The sequence below is a fragment of the Pieris brassicae genome, chromosome 9 (genome assembly GCF_905147105.1).
Source record: "Pieris brassicae chromosome 9, ilPieBrab1.1, whole genome shotgun sequence".
NCBI lineage: Eukaryota > Metazoa > Arthropoda > Insecta > Lepidoptera > Pieridae > Pieris > Pieris brassicae.
Genome location: NC_059673.1, coordinates 7,356,174 through 7,380,153, shown reverse-complemented (window position 1 = coordinate 7,380,153; position 23,980 = coordinate 7,356,174). Strand labels below are relative to the sequence as shown.

The window sequence follows — 23,980 nt, the reverse complement described above, 5'->3', positions numbered from 1 at the left end:
TGAACCTTTATACTTCTGTCCGAAGACAAGATAACGAATGAAGCAACTAGCTGTCTGCTAAATGCGCGGATTTTGTATCCAAAAGTTTCCTATTAAATGTATAACAGACACATATCTGTAATATTATTATCTTCTATGCTTTGAGAGACTTGCTTTAATTAAATTTATTAATAAATCCGTATAACTATTAGTATAAATTAAGACGACATGTGTGTGAAATTAAATCTAAAATCAGACTGTTAAAACCAAATTTGTTAACAGAACACATTAACAACAAACTTATATAGATAATAATAAAATTATTGTTATAACTTACATGCCAGTCAAAATCTAACAATAAAAGGGAAGTGCTGCTACCAAACACACTAATTATAATTAATTAATTAATAACATAAAATTTCGCCTCTAAAATCCGCACCGTTGATCAACCCCATTGACCATTTAAGTACGTGTATTAAAAATTATTTTAAATCGTGAACGTGTAGTGCGTCGCTTGCTTTCATTTAGTGTAGGATGTAAAACGACATATTATACAAGTGCTCTCCGCAAATTAATAATTTAAATTTGTTTGAACGGATTTTTGTCCTCTATACCTTTGATATATTTTTCATTCACCAAAATCAGCATAAAATTTGTTGATTCTAGGCAGCGGATAAGGTACTAAGGTACTACTAGGTAACAAGACGGCAACGTATCTTAGGAGTTTTGGTAGTATTCGGTAGTCTTCATCTCTATGCGGAAGAAGGCGTAATTACTCCGTAAAGGCTAAAGTGATCTCAAATCCTACCGGCTACTGTTTTACGGTATAGATTAATGGATATCGCGATAGTATCACATACACCTGAATAGTCATTAGTAGATACTACTCACCCGGCTCTCTGAGTAGCAGAGGTTGCATGGAGTTGTGTACCACAACCGCTTGTAGTTTTAGAGTCACAAGGAATAAGATAATAGCAATCGATTATAAAAAGAGGTTTCACTCTCAAACACAACTAAGTTTATGTACGCGACAACATTTAGAAACTCAAAATTTTACTTGAATATCATGTGCATGATTTCATTTAAAAAATATATTTATAGACACTGTTGATGGTTTAAGTGTTTATCAGCCAAGACTGATTTATTGTCACCTTATAATGTGATTGGTGTGAAACTTCAACATTAACACATTATAATTTACTTATATCAAACATTGCGTGTACACAATAAATTGGTGATCGCGTCATATATACCTCAAATGAATAGGACAGTCTCACAGAATATCTTAAAGACCTAGGCCGTTGCCGTAAAGCCAGGACAAGCTATGAAAATGTCAGCTTCTTTGCGACTTTACGAAAGATTTTTCTTTAATTACTATTTTTATCCTACTCTCATTTTACTATGGTATATACCATAAGTAAGATTAATACTGCTTTGTTTATTTCGAATTACAATTTATTTTTAGCGATTATACATTACATACCTACTCAAAACCAGCTTATGTGAGAAAGGCGCCATAGTAATATAATATATACGACAACGTAAGACGTTTTACGGTTTACACGTAATAATAGTAAAAGACACACACACGTACATTAGATGAAAAACAATAATTTAAAACCAATTTAGAAAATTAGCCTATAATTATCAACTTAATAATGTTTTGCATTAAGTACTTCCATATAAAATAAGCATTTTATTTTAAGGCCAAGTAATTAGTAACGTGGAACATCATTCTTGGAATGCGAGAGATCCTTCAGCTCATCGATGTTTAAACTAGATAATTATTTGCACGAAACTGTTCTTGAATAAGTAATGTCTAGAATACGATAACGGTTTTATCCAATTAGCATTTAAATACAAGTCTCACTAGTATACTTCAAACGTTATAAGCTTAATAGGCAGTTATGGCAAATCCTTACTCTTTTTAAACAACTGCTTTCTGTATATTGTTCACTTAGAACTATTCGATGATTATAATCAAATATAATATTTATTATTTTCCAAATGTATTTGGAAAATATTTTTTTAGCAATTACTATCGTCAAAGGTTATTTTTATAGCAATTACTATCGTCACTTGAGCCAAAAATAAGTATTATAAAACTTTAATTTACAAAATGTTCAAAACCTACCTAGGTTTCTGGATCTAATTAAATTAAGAAACGAGGCATAGCGCTATATCTGAGTTGGGACACACACAGTCTAATCAATTAAATGATAGAATAAAAAATGCCATCTGTGCGATAAATATAGCAATTAGCAAAGCCATTACAGAAGCTATTGAAAATAATGAAATCAAATAAATCCGAAGATAATTTGAATCAATATTTTACCAACGCAGAATGGGCACGATTATCTATTGCGTCGTAATTTAGGTTGTAATTCATAAATTGTACGCATAAGTATGACTGACAGTTCAAGTTTATCGTTTGTATTAAAAGTCAGGACGTAGTCGTTATCGGCTCCGAACAATGGATTGAGGAACTGTCTTGTTCTTTAATGTCTAGAAATCTAAACATACAGCTAAAATAAATTTAATGCTTTAGATGATTGTTATCGTGGTTGCAGCGGTTCTACGAGTTGGACAAGTATTAAACGCCTGAAGTTTGCGTAAATACTTTAAAATATCTAAGTTTTGCGGCTAACAGAAAGAGGATACTTTGTCATACAATTAGTAAAAAGGGATGTTAAAATAATCTTCTTCATAGTTTTATCCATCTTGAAATGTCCTAATCGATACGTTGACCTGCTGCCTCCACACTCTTCTATCCTCCGCTTGACTTAGGGCATTCGGGATGTTGAGAATAGACCTGATTCTTATTTTTACAGTCGTGGTTATCCGCAAGAATCTCCTCCAACACCTAACGTTCTAAAGACTGCTCTTGGTAGTATTCGACATGCTATATTCTGGTATATTTTGTCATCGTTGTAGTAGCCATCTGTGTAACCTACGGATTCTACGTCACATCCTCCCTCTTTGCTTATCAATGATTCTACTTACACAAAGCTCCAATTCTAAACACGTACACTTTAAATTATCTAAATCTCTTAAGATTACAGATAATTATGCTTGAGCAGGGCCAAAATAGTTAATTTGACTAAGATATCAAGAAATCGCAACACCAAATTAACACTATTCCTATCGTGAAATCTGACTGAAATTACGTTCTATAAATATTTTTCAATAAATGAACTGTTTTGATATAAAATACTTTTTAAATTACGCAGTCCACAATGAGATTTTCTATCTATGCTCAATTACACTTACAATTAGCCCTGGTGGTGAAGGTAAACATCGTATGTAAACATCTAAACATCTAAAACCCAAAAATCTTACGCATCTAGAGTCTAGTAGAGCCAGAACCATATAGAGTGCCGACACTGGATTATAATTGTAAGCTATTTTAGAATCGAGAAAGTAAGACCAAACGAAATATAAAATTTTGTTCATTACAAAACTCTCGGTTTATCAGATCATGTCTCATTATAAACTAGTCAGACATAATCAATAAAACATGAGTTATCGAGACGCGACAAGATCTAACTTTTTCGCCTGTTGTCCTTGCTTAGCCACCGCGTCACGCATCGTTAGTAGTTTGTTTAACAACAAACTTTACATCACTATACTAATATGGCATAAATTACGTTAGCGCCCTTATTTTCATAAGATAAATCTTTAAATAGATATAAGATAACCCGAATATGAAACTGGTCATTGTATATTAATCTCTGTGCGAGGTGAAATGTTTAAAGAAATTTATTTCTCTTTACAAAAAATGTATTTTATTTATATGAGAAACTTAATTTGTATATTCGGTCGTAGCCTATATGAATCGACTATTCAATATTAAAAATAATAATAACTAACACCAGTAGGTTTATATTATTATGTATTACTATTAAACAATATCTGATATTATTAATTGTTGTTACAGTAATAACAAAAAAGAATCACGTGTGTTAAGTTATTACAACAGACTGAATTGTAGTGAAAACAGTTGAAAAATTTAGTTCGCGTGAAAAACGCTAAACAGTAGATTCTCTCCGTTAGTTTTTCAGACATTTTCACTAAATTGACTAGCTATAATGGGACTGAACCAGTAGTTAATGACATATAGAAATGACTAAGCCCACAGTAATGAAATTGTGCCCGTTATTTATTAGACTCACGCGTACTTGACTATTTAAATCAGCGACACAAAATATCGAACCCTCTTCCTAAATTAACACTATAATGGTGTCAATAAGACATACCGAATATTTCCATCAAACGCAATTCATAAACAAGTAACGATTCTGCGAATGTACTTCAAAGTACGATTACAATAGGCTATAAAAAACCTCTAGGAATTATAAGTGTGAAATTCCACTTTGTACATTTCTTTTTTTTTTTATTCATACAACGGAACGGAACCTCTGATAATGAAGCTAGAGGAAAACATATTATAGAGAAAAAAATTACATATGTCTATTTAACAGCATTAAACCGCATATTTGAGTAAACCGAAATATACGTGTGTGTGCCAGTACCAATCAGAAAGTTATTCTTGAACCTAGAGATTAACTTGAATCACTTTTACACAGACTCGAATGTAAAGCCAATAAACTAGAATATTACAAGATTATGTACAAGTTATAAATCAGATTAATACTAAAATAACAGCGGAGATTCACATAAAGAATTCGCGTCGGAGGAGTTTGCATGCCGCATAATAATCACATACAGTTCTGTAGTAACGTAATAAACTAAATTTTAAGTAGAACAATTTTGCACTACGTAAATATATAAATTAAAGGAAATGTAGGCTGTGTTCAAGTTTTTAAGTTCGTTCTCCTGGTAGATATTAATGGAATTTTATTTACCCATATTTTATATTGCATACAGGAGTAGGAATAGTGACCCAATTTCGTGTCTTGATTTCGGTTACATAACGTTAAAAAGAGAGCCATGAAATGAATCAAAATATAGATAGAACCACTGGTAATCCTAATGTTTCGATCGACAGCGATAGGGGGCTGTCTCATATTTCGCGGCCTTCCGACCTCGACTCGATTACCAACGACGCGCCGTGACGCTGCACAGGCGCCTCTTTCGATTCTTTCATATAATGACTGCGTGTCGTGAATATTAAAACGGCCAGGTTTCACACAACCGATGAGTAAGCACGAGGATGCGTACGAGTTTAGAAAAGCTATTAATGAAGCAGTGGCCCACGCCCTTGCAATAATGGTGCTTTGAAATGGGTGGTTTATGCGATCATTACTCTTCTAAGTACGCATAAACGTTTTCACAGAACATCTGTTCGTCCCTATACCTTGCCTAAACGTGTACATGCAAAAACGATATTTGCCAGTATCACCCACACGTTTGTTTAGATTTTTTCCCATTACTTTTCACATTATAAACGATAGTTATGTAGTAGATTTATCTTCGCTCTATCCCGTCGTCGCAAGTTATCTAAACCAGACATAGCATTGCACTAAAGAGGCAGTCCAACTAATTAAAGCCGACATGTACTTAGTAGACGAAAAAGTAAATGGAATCTTTTTAGTCTGTTCGCATTGGACGCGTTGCGCGTGAGTCACTCGCATACCGCCAAGCACCATGCACTGTGCGTGTCAACCACCTATTTATGTTGCAGGACGAGGCGCAAATAAACAGCATCAAAGGGCTGTCGGATTTCGTTCGCCAGCATGAGCCACATTCGAATGCAAAGAAAACAACCACTATTGTCTACGGTTGAGTTATTTTCGCAAATAGGTTTGTTGCCTAGAGACTAGCTGGTGCGATGTCTGAATGATTGAAATTTCTGTTCCCTAACTGAGTCTATCCCAATTCGTTTATTCAATACTCTTAGCCCAGGGGTTTGATATCTAGGAGATCAGGAAAAGCTTACTTTGGATTGGCCAATTCTTTGATGGGGCTGCGACTTATGTAAGACTTCACTGCTATATATCATAAGTTATTTATTTTAATTTTATTTATGATAAACAAAGTAGCACTTAACAGATTTATTATAGAAAAATATAATAGTGAAACAAGAGGATGTACTATTGAAAACTCTCTTCTAGGCCACCCAAAGAAAGAAAAATTAAATGAATACAAAATTAGTTAAAAACTTGTCTTCAGCTGAGAATGGTCAGTGTGAAATCTATCTTTTTTTAATAAACCTAGAAAATCCTGCTAAATATAGTATAAGTTATTTTTTTAAGATAATACATAAAAACTGTTAATTACTGTTAGAATAATTATCATATAGCATCAATATTATGACATACTGGTAGAGACATTCTTTTATTAATCAATATCCAATTATTTTCATATCTACCAATTATATAACTTACATTGATAACAGACATAATTTATACAATTGAATATAAAATTGTTTACTATAAGATTTGAATGTAAGGATCTTCAATGCAGAAAGTCTGTAATTTTAGATCATTGAGATTCATAATGTTTTTTTAAACATAATTCAGGTAATCTTACCTTTCATCTTCAGGAGCAGGAGCTGTGTGGGCATCCTCTTTACCATCGCCTGCATCAGCTGCCTGCATACCATCCGAGGTAACATCCGGAGCACCACTTTCACACACATTAACATTGCTCATTACTGCACCACTCACGGCATGCGACACTACACTCACAGGGCTACCGAAACCCTGACTATCAAGCCCCGGTTGGGCAGCACTAGCTACATATGCTGTAGAACTCGTGGGCATTGACACAACTGGCGAATTAGTTCCTGACACTGTCTCGACCGGCGCGACACTGCTCTGAGACATCACAGGCACAACACCCCCATATGTTAGCCCCATGCTAGTCTGCGCCTGCACTACATTTGAGTGGACTGGTCCACCCATTCCAACTGGCATGCTCTGCTGCATAGACATTGGAATGTTTTGGTGTCCCATAGATACTTGAGACACTGGCTGGTTAGGAACATACTGTACTCCTCCCATTTGCTGCCCAGGCACTTGCTGTTGCATTATATTCTGTGGTTGGGTCATATGGGAGGGCAATTGTTGAGCGACACCTTGTTGCATAAACATTGTATCTGAAGCAGGTATCTGCATGTTAGGTTGATTTTCTAGAGTCATTTGTATATTTTGTGGGGCTCCAGTCATCATTTGAATATTTCCTTGAGGCACATTTTGTTGTTGGGCCATAGTGTGAACTGGAGCTTGCTGCTGACTAGCTAAGCTTTGGAGATTCGCAGGTAGGGTAGATCCTTGTGGTTGGGTGACCATTGGTTGGAGATTAGACGGTAAAGTGGCACCTTGCTGTGATGTAACAATGTTATTCAGCACCTCTTGGGGCAATGTTTGCCCTTGTTGACTCATTTGTGATTGTTGAGTGTGATATTGTGGTACGGTATGTTGTGGTTGTACCATAGTTTGTTGTGATGATGGCATATTGGCACTCATCATAGACTGAGCATTTGGTTGTTGATTTACTTGATTGTATTGTGGTTGCGGCACTGTCATTCCTTGTTGTTGCATTTGCGGGTGCATTCCCGTGACAACCGATTGCTGTGGCTGTGATGAAATTTGATGCATTTGTTGTTGCATTTGAGAAATCTGTTGGTTTGGTGCAGCAAGCTGTGTTGGAATTTGCATTTGCTGAATATGGTTTGGTATTTGTTGATTCTGTAAAGCTTGAATTTGGGCTTGATTAGACAAATGCTGCAACTGAGCTTGTTGAGGACCCATAGGCTGTTGTCCTTGCATATGGTGAGTCTGACCCATATTAGAAAGCTGAGCTTGTTGCATTTGGTGCATTTGTGGGTTAGGTTGGCCCTGCATAGGCTGCATTTGAATTTGTTGCATTTGTTGCTGTTGTGCAGCAACTTGGGGCATTTGGCCTTGATTGGGAATACCTTGCATCTGTGGTATTTGCTGTTGAAGTTGCATGTTAGAAATCTGAGCTTGTGGGATGTGTTGACTGATTTGCTGCATTTGTTGATTAGGAATTTGTTGCATTTGTTGTGGCATCTGTTGGTGCATGGGGATTTGTTGCAAAGCCATATTTTGAGATTGAGCAATAACTTGCTGAAGTTGGTGCTGGGGGAAGCTCTGAGGAATTTGCTGGACTTGTTGTTGTTGTGGTGGCTGAGGATGGCCCTGCGCAGTATTCTGCATGGTGATATGGGTCATACTCTGGGGATGCTGCTGCGCCACTTGCTGATTAGTTTGTATATTCTGAGTAGTCATCTGTTGTGGCATCTCCATAGGTGGTGATTGCACAGACACTGATTGATTCACTGGCATTTGTTGTTGAACTATATTTATTGGCTGAGTCAATGATTGACCAGGGGAAGCCATAGGAAACTGTTTCTGAACACTATGATCTATTTGCTGCACTGGTACACTTACTTGATCTTTGGGCCCTTTACAAGATAAGTCATTACACATATCATCATGTTGACTATCATTTATCACAACACCACTATCTGGAGCTTGCAAATTTGCTGTTTCAGATATATCAATATTATTATTTAATGTGATTGGAGTATTTTGTTGAGTTGTTGTATGATCTAGGTAATCCATACACATCCACCTGCCACGGCGAAACGGTTCCGTACTTTCTATTTTAACGACTTTGAATCTTTCATTTCTAACATGTTCCTGTATCTCTTTCATACCTTCTTGAGGTTTTGCAGCATTACCTATAAGGTTAATAATGCTGCCGGTTTCGGCGTTAGTTACACTGACATGCATGTCATTAACTTCCGTGTTATTACTATTTGGCACTACTCCTCCAGTCTGGGCGGTGTTAGGGTCCTGGCCCACTATCGCGAGACCGTATTGTGAACTCGTTGGAATGACGGGCGCACAACCTAGCGATGCACTCGATGCGTTGTAAAATACATCGTCTTTAGAAAAGGTGTCCTCCGAGTAACTCGGTGTTTCATTCTCTATGTCGGTCACCCTTGAAATGTCATCGGTGTGAGATTCGTCTAGATCGTCGGCAGAGTCTTCTCCAGCATCAGTGCTCACCCGAGAGCCCACAGTCACACTGGTGATCTGAAAGGAAGATATTTTCCTTGGGTTATGAGCGGATTGAAGACTTGTTGGATGAGTCACTCCCTTCTCTGACTCGTTCAGTCGAAGAGATTCACTTGTAGTGCGATGAACAACGTTGTTATACTTGTTTTTTTCACTAGTTTTATGTGACTTTTGAATCAGATTGTCAGCCATTATGCCGTCCGACTTGAATGACTACCTAAAGAAAATTTCACTGTTTGTTGGTCTCAGAGACATTTGATAGACTTTTAAACACAATAACATATGTAAAATAAAACCATTGTACACTCACAATTTCACGAACACGGTAATTTAACTATTAAAGTTCTTAAAATTCATTAGTAAACACACACAGATGTGAACATCTTTCAGACGGCAGCAACATGGCGGCCATTTATGCGCAATGCATTATGCTTGACAATTTACAGTAAACTACAGATAACTCATATCAAAACCCGAGACCTGGGGTGGGTACTGGGTGCAGTATTCTCTATGGTTCGTAGATGGCAGCACACAATAAGCTATTATTTTTTCCATACGATATTACTTTTTATTTAACAAATACATTTTTACAATAATATAAAAATAAATAAGTTACAATTTTAATGAGGGATCACGTATATGTATGGCAGTTATATTTTAATTAACATTTTCGCTATATTAACATTACCTAATTTCATCAAATACCATACCATCGAAAAGTGAATTTATTTAGATTTTATTTGAGGTACGTTTTGTTGTTAACATTTAATTTACATATACTGTGGGAAAAGAAGTATCTGATTAGTTCGTTTCATTACGTTTTATAATTTTCCGCGAGATGTCAGTAGCAAAAAACACATCAAAATGTAGCTGTTCTTGCTAATTATTTTTATATTGTCACATTTTAAGAACTCTCTCTAGGTGGCGCTTTTCCAAACCAATTCTTAAATAAATTGTAATTAGATTATTATAAATAATTTACCTTTGTCATAGATCTCATTTATATATTTTAAATTGTTTGAATACCTTAAAAAATTTCAGCCTCATAGCGGCCAATAGCGAAATTATATTAAGCAAATGATTGACTGTGCTGATACCAATAATACGATTAGTAACCATTATGTCTATGCAAATAACATTAAGATTTGGTAAATAATATTTGATTAAACTATTGTAACTGCCAGAATTTATAGTATTTTAAAGATACATTGAAAATACATTTAGTAGGTGATACAATATTAAATTGAGAATTCTATATACCCAATATAAAATGTAATAAAAGGCTTTTTATACTCAAAATAATTCTTAACACTATTCAAATGGCAAAAATCCTCCTAAATCCAAAAACGTTTATCTTTGTATAATGTAGTTGGCCGTATAGCCGTAGGTGTTATGATATCGTATTTATATTTCTTATCGAAAGCTGTCATAAATAACATAAAGCTAGTTTAAATAATTACTGACAAAATTAAGTATATATTAGCCTCAGTTTCAGGCTCAAATTATGTTTTTCGTGAAAACTTTCTAAGTTGAATGTGGTAAACAACAGTACAATCAATTTATCAGTAAAAAAGTTTTTCAAGGTTTAGTTTAAATAGCAGCCATAATCCAAACCACTTTTATATCTAATATGTGAAATATTATTGGCATTAAATAAAACGAAATACTACAATTTAACTTGAGAAGTATATTTTCGTTTATTTATTAGTTGTAATCGCGTGTGTACACTGTTATCGATAATTATTGTTAGGAAATGTTTACGTTAGCTGAAACTTTTCCTTGCAATATTTTACCGTGCGCTATGCTTCGTACGATTAGCTTATAAAATATTAAAATAAAAAAAATACTTACTTACGATTTGCTGAGGGTTTGCTGTTCGCTACGTATGTCAGTCGGGAACTAAGCTATATATCCAGAAGCGCCCTGAATTCGACGATTATCCTCAAGGTCTTTAAATCACGAGTCGATTTAGCCAGCATCCCCACCAATCGCCATGACACTTCTTTAACGAAGGTAATTTGCTATTATTTGTAAATTGGCGTCTTGCTCCGTCCGCTCGGGTCGCGCACAGTCGGGATCGCGGTATACACTTGGCTCCCTGCTGCCAGACTCCAATCCTTAAGTAAATAATCGTCACATCACCGGCAACCTCACTGGCAATCCATGCGCCAGTCGATAAGATATAGCTCGCGTATACACACTTATGAAAATGTGAATAGTTTTCAATATGGCCAAATCGTGTGATGATATACCAAAAAAGTACATTGAAGACGACATGGACATGGATGATGAGGAGGACCCTCCCGGTTGCTTCCGGAGGTTCATTATATCGCTGCGGATAAACCCGAACCTTATTATGTTAAAAGTGACTCTCTTTGTAATGTATGGCGCCACCGCATCTCTACTTCCATATCTAACGATACACATGCAAAGTATAGGTTTAACGGTGCCAGAGATATCTTTTGTATATTTAGCCTTACCGTTTACAACGTTTTTAAGTCCTCCGATAACTGGTAAGTGAGATTTGGGACGATAATTGTTCATTTTTGCTAATTGTTCATATTACGGTAATTTTATTTTAGGATTCCTGGTGGATCGTTTCGGCGAGTACAAGCCCGTTGTGATAACGGCTTTGATATTAAACGCAGCGTTTCATCATTCCTTACTCCTGATACCACATCAGGAAACGCCAGGGGTTATGCCATCCGCATACGTTATGAGACATCCGATAAAGGAGAGCGTTGAGGTATTAAAATTGCTTCTATCAAAAATATTGTTCCTCAGTTGTTACAGTTACAAGCTCCTGTCCAATAAGAATTTGAGCAAATCGACGTCATCCGGCCACAAGAATTAACTAGTGTCCGAGGGCCTTTCTGAATCGTTAAGAGAATGGAGCTAAATATATAAATGCACATCGTATGATAATGTTCTTAAGCATGACATTGATACACATTCCATCTCAAGTGCATTGTAATGTTACGTGAAAGCCAATGCTTTGTTCAGAATTATCGCAATAACTTATTTTAGTATTTGATGAAGGAATGTATTTAGTGCTATATTTGTAATAGTGTCGTATTGTATGCAATATGTTTGTTGTATCAGTTTATTATAGAAATAGAATTATCTATTAATATGCATTTGCAATGTAGGTCCTAAGTACTTACTAATTTCTTATATTCCTTTGTTTTACTCCTTACTCAAGATAATTTTATTCAAATGAAAAATTCAACTATTTACACAATAGAATATTCTCTCTATAGTGATTTGGTAAGTAGTTTTGTCTTTCAACTTTTTAAAATATATATAGATATGGTGGAGCCCGTGCCCGAGTAGAGAATGCCCCGATGAGGACGAACAGGTAGATTTTGTTCTCGACCGTTGTGTGGACCACTGCATGTTATTCAGACCTACGGAGACCAGCCCCACCAGTGACCCGACAGATGATAAGGACGACATCGATGTTCACATTGTACAAAAGATTTATCCACCTAATTTATCCAACAGCAGGTAAAAAGGTTCAATTTCATAAAAGTTTGTAAAGACAAAAACCATAGAAAATAAATTATTTGTAAATTCCGATATTAATTTAAGAGTCCATCTCATAATATAAAGTCTCATTATTTGGTGTTATATATAATGTTTTTCTTACGAAGTTTTTCTCTTGTTGTTATGAATAACATTTTGTTTGTTGATAGAGTCTTACTACGGGTTGACTGGTTTAGGAAATATTAAAATGCACTACATACGTTATAGTTATAATAACTACATAGAGGGAGTAGGTCCAATAAATCAATTTGCTACAGTTCAAAATATTACAGACGCCGAAATTGTGTTGCAAGTGTCAAGAGTCATAAACGATAATGTTTCTATTATAAACTAAATAATAATAATTTGTAGCTTTGTCAATGGGACCTACGAAGAAGAAGATTATAATGACGCGGCCTTCTTTTTAATTGAAGTTCACGATGACTTAGGCGAGCCAAAAGAACAACTTGGTATAGAAATGGAAAGGGTAAGAGGAACTTTCCTGAAAAAGCCAATCGTTTATAATCAATTATAGTTGAATTACAAGATATTTTGAAAATTACATATCTCAACAGGTCATCCAGATTTGTCTTTATTTTCTTCCCAAATTTTCAAGGGTTTTGGCGGTCATACTAACTTTTACAACTGAGAGTTGAGTTTTTAGTTGCTAATAAACGTTGCAAATTTAATTATCAAATTTTAGGACGACAATGACACTGTAACGGACTTTAGATCACGATTTGGTGAGAAACTTCTGCTGGCCCAAGGTGTCAATATCACTGCTCTCGATAAAGAAGATTTGAGATGCGGAGGTCTCGTTATGTTACATAACATGACTAAGTTATCTCAACTACGCCTTGCAACGCTATCTGCAGACTGTATGGTGCAAAAATGTGATTTTAGGTATGGTCTTAGTTACATTTTTTATTCAAATTAAATCAAAATATAATTTATGTATCCGTATGAACATTCATGAAAAATTAATGCTTCTAAATTTACATTTACTGCCAGATCTATAATCAAGGGCTGTAAGGTTCCTATGTTAAGGAGATGTTTTAAGTAATGTAAAAAAATATATTATATTCCAATTATCATCTGAGTCGTTAAACATAGGATAAAAATATTTTTTTAACGCTGTGTTATGAATCTGCTATGCTTAAGACAGTGGCAGTTTAGACATCCGCCGCGCTTATTAAACTAAGAAAACCTGAGTGTACAAAATGCAGCCTAGGTTCGTACAAGATCGTACCTCTACCCCTCGGAGAGCTGAAAATATACTTTCCGTCTCTTTTTTAAATCTATAAACAGTGGAATCTCATAACTCGAATGTCAAGGGAAATGCAAAAAAATCGACTTAACAATAACTTCGTTTTGATATGATTTAACTTTTAAAATTACGGCTTACAGATAGGCATGATTTCTATGTGTATTTTAATAATAAATAATATATTAACAATGTAGTATATATTTTTAGATTACAAATTACTTAAGTAAACTGAACACAAAAAAAAGAAATGCATGTATTCATTCAATTCATGTGTGCAAGTTAAAAACAATATATTAGATGCCCCGAACCCGAATGTTCATTTTGGATTTTATTGCTATTATTTTGGAGAATTCCAAGTAAGACGTAATACTCGTATATTTTACTAATTCCGACATACGCAATCTCCGTTTTTAAATTCGAGTAATAGAGTATAATTATCTATTATCAATACTCGGGCAATAACATTTTGTTCGAGTCACAAAGTTTTTAATAGTCTAGTCTAATAATTCGAGATACAGCGAAAGGGAATGGCAATTTTTCGACTTACTGAGGATTTCAATGTTTTGGTTCGAGTTATCGAGATTCCACTGTATTTGTAAGAACCTACGACTATGGCATCATTATTTTAGGTCGACTGTAATACGTAAAAATAATTAGAGGTGGTTTAAATGAAAGGGCTTAAACTCTTAAGCATAAATTATTCAAATGAATTTGTAGTCTTTATATTATATAGCCAAATCAAGTCCCGTTAAATTATAAATGATATTTTAAATGGGAAATAAATAAAATTACGATTAGTTAATACTGTAAACATGACATTCGTAAACATATTTGTAGAAAACATTATTGACCGATAAAACATTATTGATCAATAAACAAATTTACAGAAAAGGTGGCCCGGATATTTGCCCACCGGACTATAAGGAAAGCGACGATAAGACTTTTTATATCTATTTCTTCTTACGATTTATGGGCACCATCATGTTATCAGCTGGCGTGACAATCATGGATCCCATAGCCTTGACAATGATTCAAAAGTATGGAGGGGATTTTGGTAGAGAGAGACTGTTCTCTAGTATTGGAATGGCGATATTCTCACCGATTACTGGCATGTTAATAGATATGAGGAGCAAACAAGTTGGTATGTATAAAGCTGATTATCAGAATTATACATATTGAATAATAGGTCTTGATGAAAGCTACAACATACGACCTGAACATTTCATTAAAATTTGGGAAATCTATTTTGTCGTTGCCGCGGGTTTCGAAACTTATTATAAGAAGTTATTTTAATTCATTCAGATGTCGTAGCCAACTAGCTTAAATAGCCGTTTAGCCTCTTTACTAAACAGAGCCGTTTAACTAGCGGCCTGAATTATTTTTGCCGTGGCATTTGTTACAACACTTAATAAACTGGCTGGCTAATGCTTAGGCGTACTCTCATGTGAGAGAAATAAAAAAGCTGAAATATCTGTCATAAGAAATTCTTTATTTAATATGTTTAAAATGTAACTTATTCGTGTTCAAATGCCTAATATTAGTACATACAATCTTCCAGAAAGTGGAACTAAATTTAAATAAACAGTATAGGTAGGCAAGTGATTAAACGTCATCGATTCAAGTCATTTGCCTAGTTGTTTAAGCTAAATGTCTCTCAGGCCACTAGTTTAATGTCGCTGTTTAGTGCAGAGACTAGGCTCTTAATTGAACATCTAATTAAGCTAGTTCGCTGCGACATATACATTGTAATATAATCTTGTCTTGTTATCTACAATTATTATTTATATTGTTTCAGGATATACGGATTATTCTGCTGCATTTTATACATATGACGTGTTACTTTTAATATCAGCTATTACAGTTGCTGTAATGCCTTTAGGAGCTAAATTACCAGCGGATAACTTGTTGCACGATCTAATTAATATTATCAAAATGCCGCATATTATAATATTCATATTCTTCTTATTTGCTTTGGGAAATTTCTGGGGATTTATTGAGTCGTATTTATTTTTATATTTGAAGGAGTTAGGTGCACCGAATTTTCTATTAGGTGAGTTAACTTTAAAGTTCTATTTTAATATTTTTAATTCTTTGTTTTTTATGTTGCTAACTAAAAAGAATAATAGATATTGTGCTGAATTATTGTGTCCAAACCAGTCCAAAAAAAATAATATTTATTTTAACGTTTATGTTTTATGTTAAATTATTTTTATCGTACTCTTCCAACAAAACCTACTATACGTACAAACCTAAAATAAAAATGAAATATTGGGACATGTAAGTCTTTCTTAATACATATTATAAATATGATCATATGGATAACTATTATCTGTGAATCTGTTTATCCAACACAAGACAAACTGTGTGTGTAATACTTCGTTCAGCTAGTTGAGGAATACAGCACTTGACTGAATAACATCATTAGTGAATTTCAACAACTTCCTGGCGTTTCACAAGGACACTTATGTGTATTAACTAATTAGATTTAATCCTACTTAATCCAGGAATAACTGTGACTGTGGGCACTTTAAGTAGTATCCCTTTCCTGTATGGCGCAGACGCAATAACATCCAGAATAGGCCATGTCAACGTCATCGTTGTCGCGTTCTTCTCTCATGCTGCTCGACTCGTGGGTTATTCATTCATTGAGTAAGTTAACCTTTTTTAATTACCTTCAGGGTCCTTCATCGAAGTTACATATGTAACAAATATACATTATAATAGTAGGGGAGCCCACGATGCTAAATGGGGACATACTCGAGCGTCGTAGAGAACTATTGAGTTGCAAAGCTTAGATAATAATAAAAAAAAGTTAAATAATATTTATCTTTTCAACGGTAGGGTTTCAAAATTGCATGGACATAACCGAACGCGTCAGATATTGATAGCACCCATGTCATACATATTTTTAATAATGTTCATCTGATCAAATGTATTATTGTTATACGTAAGAGTTGGAAAAGAAAAAAAAATCGAGATTGAGTAAATCCCGAAATCCCCGCTTGGGCTTCCTTACTATAATTTTTTTGACAATTGCGCTATTTATGACATTTACCATGACTATTGCATATCCCTTACAAAGCTTAAATGGTATCTGAGAGACATAATTTTGGCCCGTAAATCCAATACCTTTTTAACACACAGGAAATCACTGAAGCATTTGTTCCAATTGTGACTATGTCTTTGTGAATATTAAAAGGATTGCATTGAAATTAGATTTTGTCGTAAGATGTAGGTATACCTATTGAAATCTAATCAAATTCTAACTAATTATGATACAGTGCAGATATCGAAGCAAAATATGTTTTACGGAGTAGCCCTGAAGAAGAATGTTTATAAAACGTACGTCTAAAACGTATCTATGTATTTGATTGTAATATACGAGAGTCATACTATGCGCCAAGTCTAGTTCTCAATCTCACCCCTTAACTAAGCCTCAATGAGGTGTGATGTATTTTGACAAAATTCCACGTAATCCAACAAAGGCAGTTACATTAACTCATTACACTTTAGGGCTATTTACATTAGTTAAGGATCCTACGAGTTAATGACAAAACAATAGTCTCTTAACTGATAAGAGATGTTTAACCAATTAAACCAATGTTGACTGATGGCCACGATAGAGACAATGGAAGATGCAACTGACTTTATAATAAGGGCCGTATATATCAATCTCCTTATCGTTAAGCATTGCCTAGTTATTTAAGACGAATGTTGAATTGCCTAGAACCCCACAATCTTCTTTCTATGGTTGGATTCTCATTACATGCCCTCTAAATACGAACATGCCGCCATATATGGTTTAGCGCTTGCGTGTCTAACTAAACTTGCGCTTCGACGGGGATTCGAACCCGTATCCCCCTCACCTAACAAACACCTAATAGGACCACTAGGCTAGGAGGCACTTAGTTATTAAAAACTTTTCAACCTCCAAACAACGTTAAAATTCGTATTTATAACATACTATTGCTTCAATAAGCTATTTGACAAGAGTTTAAAAGCATTATTATTTATATTACGTTAATAATTCATATTAAACATTTATAAACTCAAAACCCCAGAAAAAAGTTTTTCCAAGTAAACGCCAAGTTTTCCGAGGTAATTATCATTCTTAAATTACACAAGTACACATAAGATTTTCGATCAAAAACTGTCACGACAAACTCCAATATAGTATTTATACAGGCGAAGACATACATATAATTAAGTGAATTGTGTTATGTGGTCGGACTTCTGCGTTATGCGCGTTGACTGTCGATTGTTCGAAGATATTAGGCATATGCATAATATCTTTAATGAATATGAACAATTTAGTTAACCTATAAAGTCAATATATTTATTTTTCACGAAATTAGGACTAACACACGATACATACAAAACAAATCGGCGTCAATACAAACATAGAAAAACCGGTGCCGTGTCTACGGACAACATGCGGGCACTACCTGCAAAAGGTCGGAAAAATAGTAAAATAAAGAAAAGTATTAACTTACCCCATACCGCGTTTACACGGGACTTACAATTACAATACGAAGTTTTCAATTTAAAATAAATTAAATATGATTTGTGTAGGATAAAAATAAAATAATTACATCAATGGCGTTACAACTTTTTAGGTCTGGGCCTCAGATATCTGTTTAGTGATCATTCGTAAACATAATAGGCAAGGATCAGCCTTCTGTGCCTGACGCACGCTGTCGACTATTTGGGTCTAAGGCAAGCCGGTTTCCTCACGTTGTTTTCCTTCACCGTTCGAGCTAATGTTAAATGCGCACATAGAAATAAGATCCATTGGTGCAAGTCGGGGATCGAATCTACGACCTCAGGAATGAGATTCGCCCGCTGAAGCCACTAGGCCAACACAGCTTGTGTAGGTTAAACCAAGGTTATATTCAATGCATAATGGTCGGAATTACATAATAACTGTCACCTACGCATTTGTGGACATTGTGATCATAAACTTGACTGTCATATATGGTTTACCTCGACAAATGGTATTTTAATGCAAAAGGTCGATTTCATATCTATTTAATGTATGAAGTTTATTTTAAAGTTTTATTAAACGTTAGGGATATCTTAAACTAGTAAGGTCCTAAGAGGTACTTAGTAATATCGATTTTACTAACTCAAACTCAAAATAACTTTATTCATATAAGTAACCAAGTACACTTATGAACGTAAACAGAAAAGATGTTAAATTGATTCTAAATTCACATTTACTACCAGTTCACAAGTCAAGGGCTTAGAGCGGGCAAGAAACTCTCCGCCACTCTTTGTATTCGCCAAGTCATATAAATTGTTTGAACTGGAGCAAATCAATCCCATTAGGATCATTTAAATAATCGTAAATAGATAAAAAGTTTTATTCATTAATTTACGATTATCGGGAGTTTTAGTATAAGTAAGTGCCAAGATATGTCAAGATAGTCAAGTATGAACTTTGAATGAACAAAGTATAGAATTAATGATAAGATTTTTCCTAATTTGTACAGAAATGTTTTGACTTATTTCTGTGGTGAAAACACATAGTCCTTTTAGTCTTGTATTTAGTTTGAAATAACCAAAATCATTTTCTGATGATCATAAAACTGGACTAAAAGGATTAATATTATAATATTAATAAAAAAATAAATTACTAAACCGTGGTAAGTGAAAAACAAGCACGCAAGAACAGTGTCTTCCCCTTAATAGAGAATGTATGTATTGTTATTGGACATTTTCTTTTTAGTAACTAAGGTTAGACTTAAATTACTTATTGGTCTTACGTTAGACTAGATCCTAATGTTTCATGATGTCTCAGTGAAGAGGCAATGGATTAAAGAATAACAATACAAATTACAAGTTTAGACTACTGTTCGTTACGATATCGCAAAATTTGATACGTCACTAATCTTATTTATGGCTTTCGCTTTTATTATTTATCTATAATATGTATTGCAGGGATTCATGGTGGTGTTTTCCATTTGAGGCAATGGAGTCACTATCGGTACATCTAATGTGGGTTGCTGCAGCTACCTACTGCGCGATGTTGGCACCGAAGAGTCTTCTCGCGACTCTTATTGGCGTATTGGGAATGGCTCATTTTAGTCTTGGTAAGTATTTGTACTCTATGCCAGATAACTCAATGAAGTTCTAGACATCCTTTTTTACAACTGTTACATAATGTTTACTTACAAGAGTAACTACTGTGCTTTCTGATTGAAATTTACCATGATCTATTGGATGAATCCATAAGTTCCTTATATGAGTAAGTTATTTGAGTCAGATACACGACGTGACACGTGTTGTTTGCGTCATGATATTTCCGTAAAAGCAAGTAATAATTGAGGACACAAAACAATACATTGTTGTCTGAGATCGAACGCTCAACTAAAGCGCGTGATTCTAAAATTATATAGATTATTACTGTTATTATTATTATTAAATCATATGAATCAGCTATCTAGGAATGTCCATAGCTACAGCGCGTGTTGGGTCACCGAAGACTAAACTAATAATTAAAATTGGGATTATAATTAATCTGAAGGCTATTAAGACTTAATGTAATATTTTAAGGCCGTGGAAGTGGAAGTTTTGGCGGAGGTTTGTTAATAGCCTCTCTGGGTACCCGAGAAGCCTTCAGATACATGGGTTTGATAGCTTTCTTGGGTGGAGTGCTTTACGGTCTTTTACACTATTTCTGGTTAAGAAATATCAATATGAAAGCGATGCCAGAGATATCGGAGCCGGATACAGGTAAGATATATTGATTAACTTAATAACGTGAATTTAATTGTGTGTACTGTGCGATTTCAATTGCATTACTACAATTCCCGAAACACATTTTAGGCGTAGCTATGAAATTCATTGTACGGTAAAAGGAAATTAATTGCAGACATACTATGTGTTATGAGTGGTTTGATTAAAGGTCAATATTAAAACTATAAAGCGCTCTCGATGCAAGTGCAATTAGCAATATTCTTATACATTTTTATAAATTACTAATAATTATTTAATAACTAACTCATATTGGAATTTAAATATCCAGAAAGTGGCGAAGGCGATAAGCTGAACGGTGAGCCTCTTAGAAAGGATGCTGAGACGATGATTTCTTTGGAACGGCTACATATGATTACTAGATATAATCCTCTTGGATCTTTGCATTCATTATCCAGAGGATCTAGGGCCAGGGTAAGTAAGCTTATATTACCTACACTATAGGTCCCCAGGTTCATACATAAAACTGTTACTTCGCTATGATTAAAAACTAACCGATTCGAATGGATTTGATTTTATTCCGTATCTGTATAAAACACTCATTAGGGTTTATATTAAATGAACTTAATTAAACTATTTACGGTATATATTTACAATTTTCAATGCCTACATATAATTAGAAAATTGAAATAAATTTAAAAGGTGTGGTCCCTGTGGCAGTGTACCTTTAACGCTGGCAACATTTCCTCGCTGTATTGCGATACTTATTCGTTAAGCTAGGAAAGCACCAGCTCTGGAGTCACCGGTACTTAGATATTTGAGCCGTTTATTAATTTCCGCCTGCTCTGTGATACGATATATGTTTATTTTACTAGTGGCTTCAGCGTGCGACTCTGATTCCTGAGGTCGATCCCCGGCTGCACCAATGGATTTTCTTTCTATGTGCGCATTTAAGATTAGCTCGAACGGTGAAGGAAAATATCGTGAGGAAACCGGCTAGTCTTAGACCCAAATAGTCGACAGCGTGCGTCAGGCACAGAAGACTGAAAACCTACTTGCCTATTCGATTAAAAAATGATTATGAAACAGATACAGAAATCTGAGGCCCAGACCTAAAAAAGTTTGTAGCGCCATTGATTCTAGTTATAATTATGAGAGCAATATCCATTTCCAGCTATCCCAAGGCGACATAAACGAACTATGTCGCAGCAGAAGCGGGAGTAACAGCCAGCGGCGGTGCAGCAACATCGAAATATCTCCAAAATCCCAAAGCTCTGCTTCCAAGGTTGACCTTCTACGTTCAGCCCTTGAGGTCTCTCATCAACAGGCTAAGGGGCATATATCGAACCCGGTTTTGTCTAATAGGACTACTGCCCATCCTTATAAGGTAAGATGAATGAGGCCTGGAACAGATAGGTTTCTATACGGTTAACGCAAATACGATACCTCACTAGGATTTACATATTTTAATTACAAATGAGTGAGTCCTGTTCTTCTTCAGTCGCGCTCTTCAGTTCTGAAGGCCGTGGACTCTCCCTTGACAAGGGAGAGGTCCTCAAGGTCTCAAGTCCTTACAGGTCTTCAAGACTTTACTTGATCTGCCTCTATGTCTGGTACCGTCTATTCTGCCGGTACCAGACATACACTGGAAACAGTTTTTCTAAACATTCTGGACCTATGCGTGTAACGTGTCCAGAATCAGGATAAAGTAACTAAGTATAGCAATAAGTAGGAGTTGTTACTCATGTGTGGTGCTTAAGTTTATCATAAAATATATATTATGTTTATTATTGCATTATACAAATATTAATTAGACAGCTAACAATTAGACTTTTTTTAGACAGCTGAAAATCGATACCAGTTTGTAGTGTTACAAAAACGGTATCATATGATAGATTCTAATGGATACAAAAATCTGAATCTGGTGTAATACTTTTGAGTTACATTTTTTTATATAACTATTCAGGAGGCTCCCCTGTTAAGTCACCATAGACACTCACATTGCTAGAGGTCTCGCCAGTGCATTGTCGGCCTTTCAAATTGACCGCACTTATCTTGAAGGACCGTAAGTCGAATTACTTCAAACATAGGTGGGCAGCTGGTTCCAAAAAGTGGTGGTGTGCAGTTGCTTTAAAAATCTTTATTTTTATTCTATTAAAACAGAATTAAATTAAAAACTCATCAAACATTTCGTTACAGAAAGAAAATACAGTATCTCGTTCAATCTAATTGTAATAAACAGTAGCTGAAGTAAAAATATCTTAAATCCGTGTATAAATATAACAGTCGAGGTTTCGCCGTGATTTTTGTAATATTTTCATTTGCACACTTTATCTTATACTTAACGCTTTATAGCTGTGATTATGTGTTATCAATTTCATTTTAAAATATGTCAATTTGATCTTTTTACGTCAGTAAATAATATTTATTTAAAATTAATATATATGCCTATTTGAAGAAAATTATTATGTTCAGACAAATTCTACTTAATGTATTATGATGTAATACATAATCATTTAACGTAATAAATGCTTATAACACAAATATCAATGAAACGCGAAAATCTGAAGCAAAGAGTCAAAGGCAACGCGCCTGTTTAAAATAATTAATCTAGCGTATGTAATTATAGTCGTTGTTTATTGCAATTTATAGTTTATCACGAAGTCTGATTTTTTTACATAAGGGGAGTCACTTGAAGTCTCAACTGTGAATTTAAATTTTATTTTATTATATTTATGCTCCAAAACATATGTTAAAACGAGGAGATAGGATAGGAGGAGAGGAGAAAAAAATTATGAAATTTCTAAGAAAATAAGAAAAAAAATTAAAAATTACAAATCCATGCAAAATCCTCCCAATAGAGTTGCCCGCTATATTACACACAAATCCCAAAGGAGCTGTTTTGTATCAAAAAGTTGCAAATAGTAACATAGTCTGTCAGTCTAATCAGTTTTCTATATGCCCAATTTAACACTTCATTTTAAGAAAAATTTTCGAAAAAACCAATGATTTTAAGATATTTCCAAACTTAATTTAATATAACATATATAGCAAAATTTTAACATAAAATTGTACCGACTTGCAATTTTTTCTTGCAGTTGGCAAACAGTGCTCCAAAACTAACACAGCGCATAAACATATCTCAGCCGGCACTGGTTGAGTTTGACAGCCGTCGAAGAGACTCCATACCAGAGGAGGCTGATGAAGACAAACTGGTACCAGCGAAATGTAAAACTAAGAGCATCCCACCTCCACCCACTTACGACGAGGCAACCCGTGAGAAAAGGAAAAGTTGGCACTCGGACGATAGTACTCCCACATAAATATCGATTTTAGGTGTTTCGGACTCATCATTAAACTAAAACTTTTGGTCGTATAAAAGTTCGTAATTTACATTTTTATACGTGACTAGAACATTGAGTAAAGCGCCATCTGTCGGCAAGTAGCGTCACAATGTTAAATTTCGAGTCTAGAAAAGCACCTAATGGTTGTTTGTATAGTC

General features: G+C 34.7%; 2 protein-coding genes across 3 annotated transcripts in view; one reads left to right on the top strand and one right to left on the bottom strand.

Annotated features, from left to right (window-relative positions):
- Positions 1 to 9,395, bottom strand: part of LOC123713986 (protein bunched, class 1/class 3/D/E isoforms) — a 132,696-nt gene extending 123,301 nt beyond the window's left edge. For both annotated transcript variants that reach the window (XM_045667938.1, XM_045667939.1), the window contains exon 1: positions 6,472 to 9,395. In XM_045667938.1, the coding sequence (XP_045523894.1) occupies positions 6,472 to 9,182 (2,711 nt within the window). In that variant the 5' untranslated portion in view covers positions 9,183 to 9,395. The remainder of the gene's footprint in view (positions 1 to 6,471) is intronic.
- A 1,624-nt stretch (positions 9,396 to 11,019) lies between these two features.
- Positions 11,020 to 23,914, top strand: LOC123713988. Its single transcript, XM_045667943.1, has 13 exons — positions 11,020 to 11,503; positions 11,573 to 11,736; positions 12,298 to 12,497; positions 12,888 to 13,002; positions 13,219 to 13,418; positions 14,670 to 14,923; positions 15,578 to 15,832; positions 16,287 to 16,431; positions 19,723 to 19,874; positions 20,338 to 20,517; positions 20,810 to 20,952; positions 21,653 to 21,865; positions 23,577 to 23,914. The coding sequence occupies exons 1-13, from the start codon at positions 11,218 to 11,220 to the stop codon at positions 23,799 to 23,801; spliced, it is 2,532 nt and encodes an 843-aa protein (XP_045523899.1). The 5' UTR covers positions 11,020 to 11,217; the 3' UTR covers positions 23,802 to 23,914.
- The last annotated feature ends 66 nt before the right edge of the window (positions 23,915 to 23,980 follow it).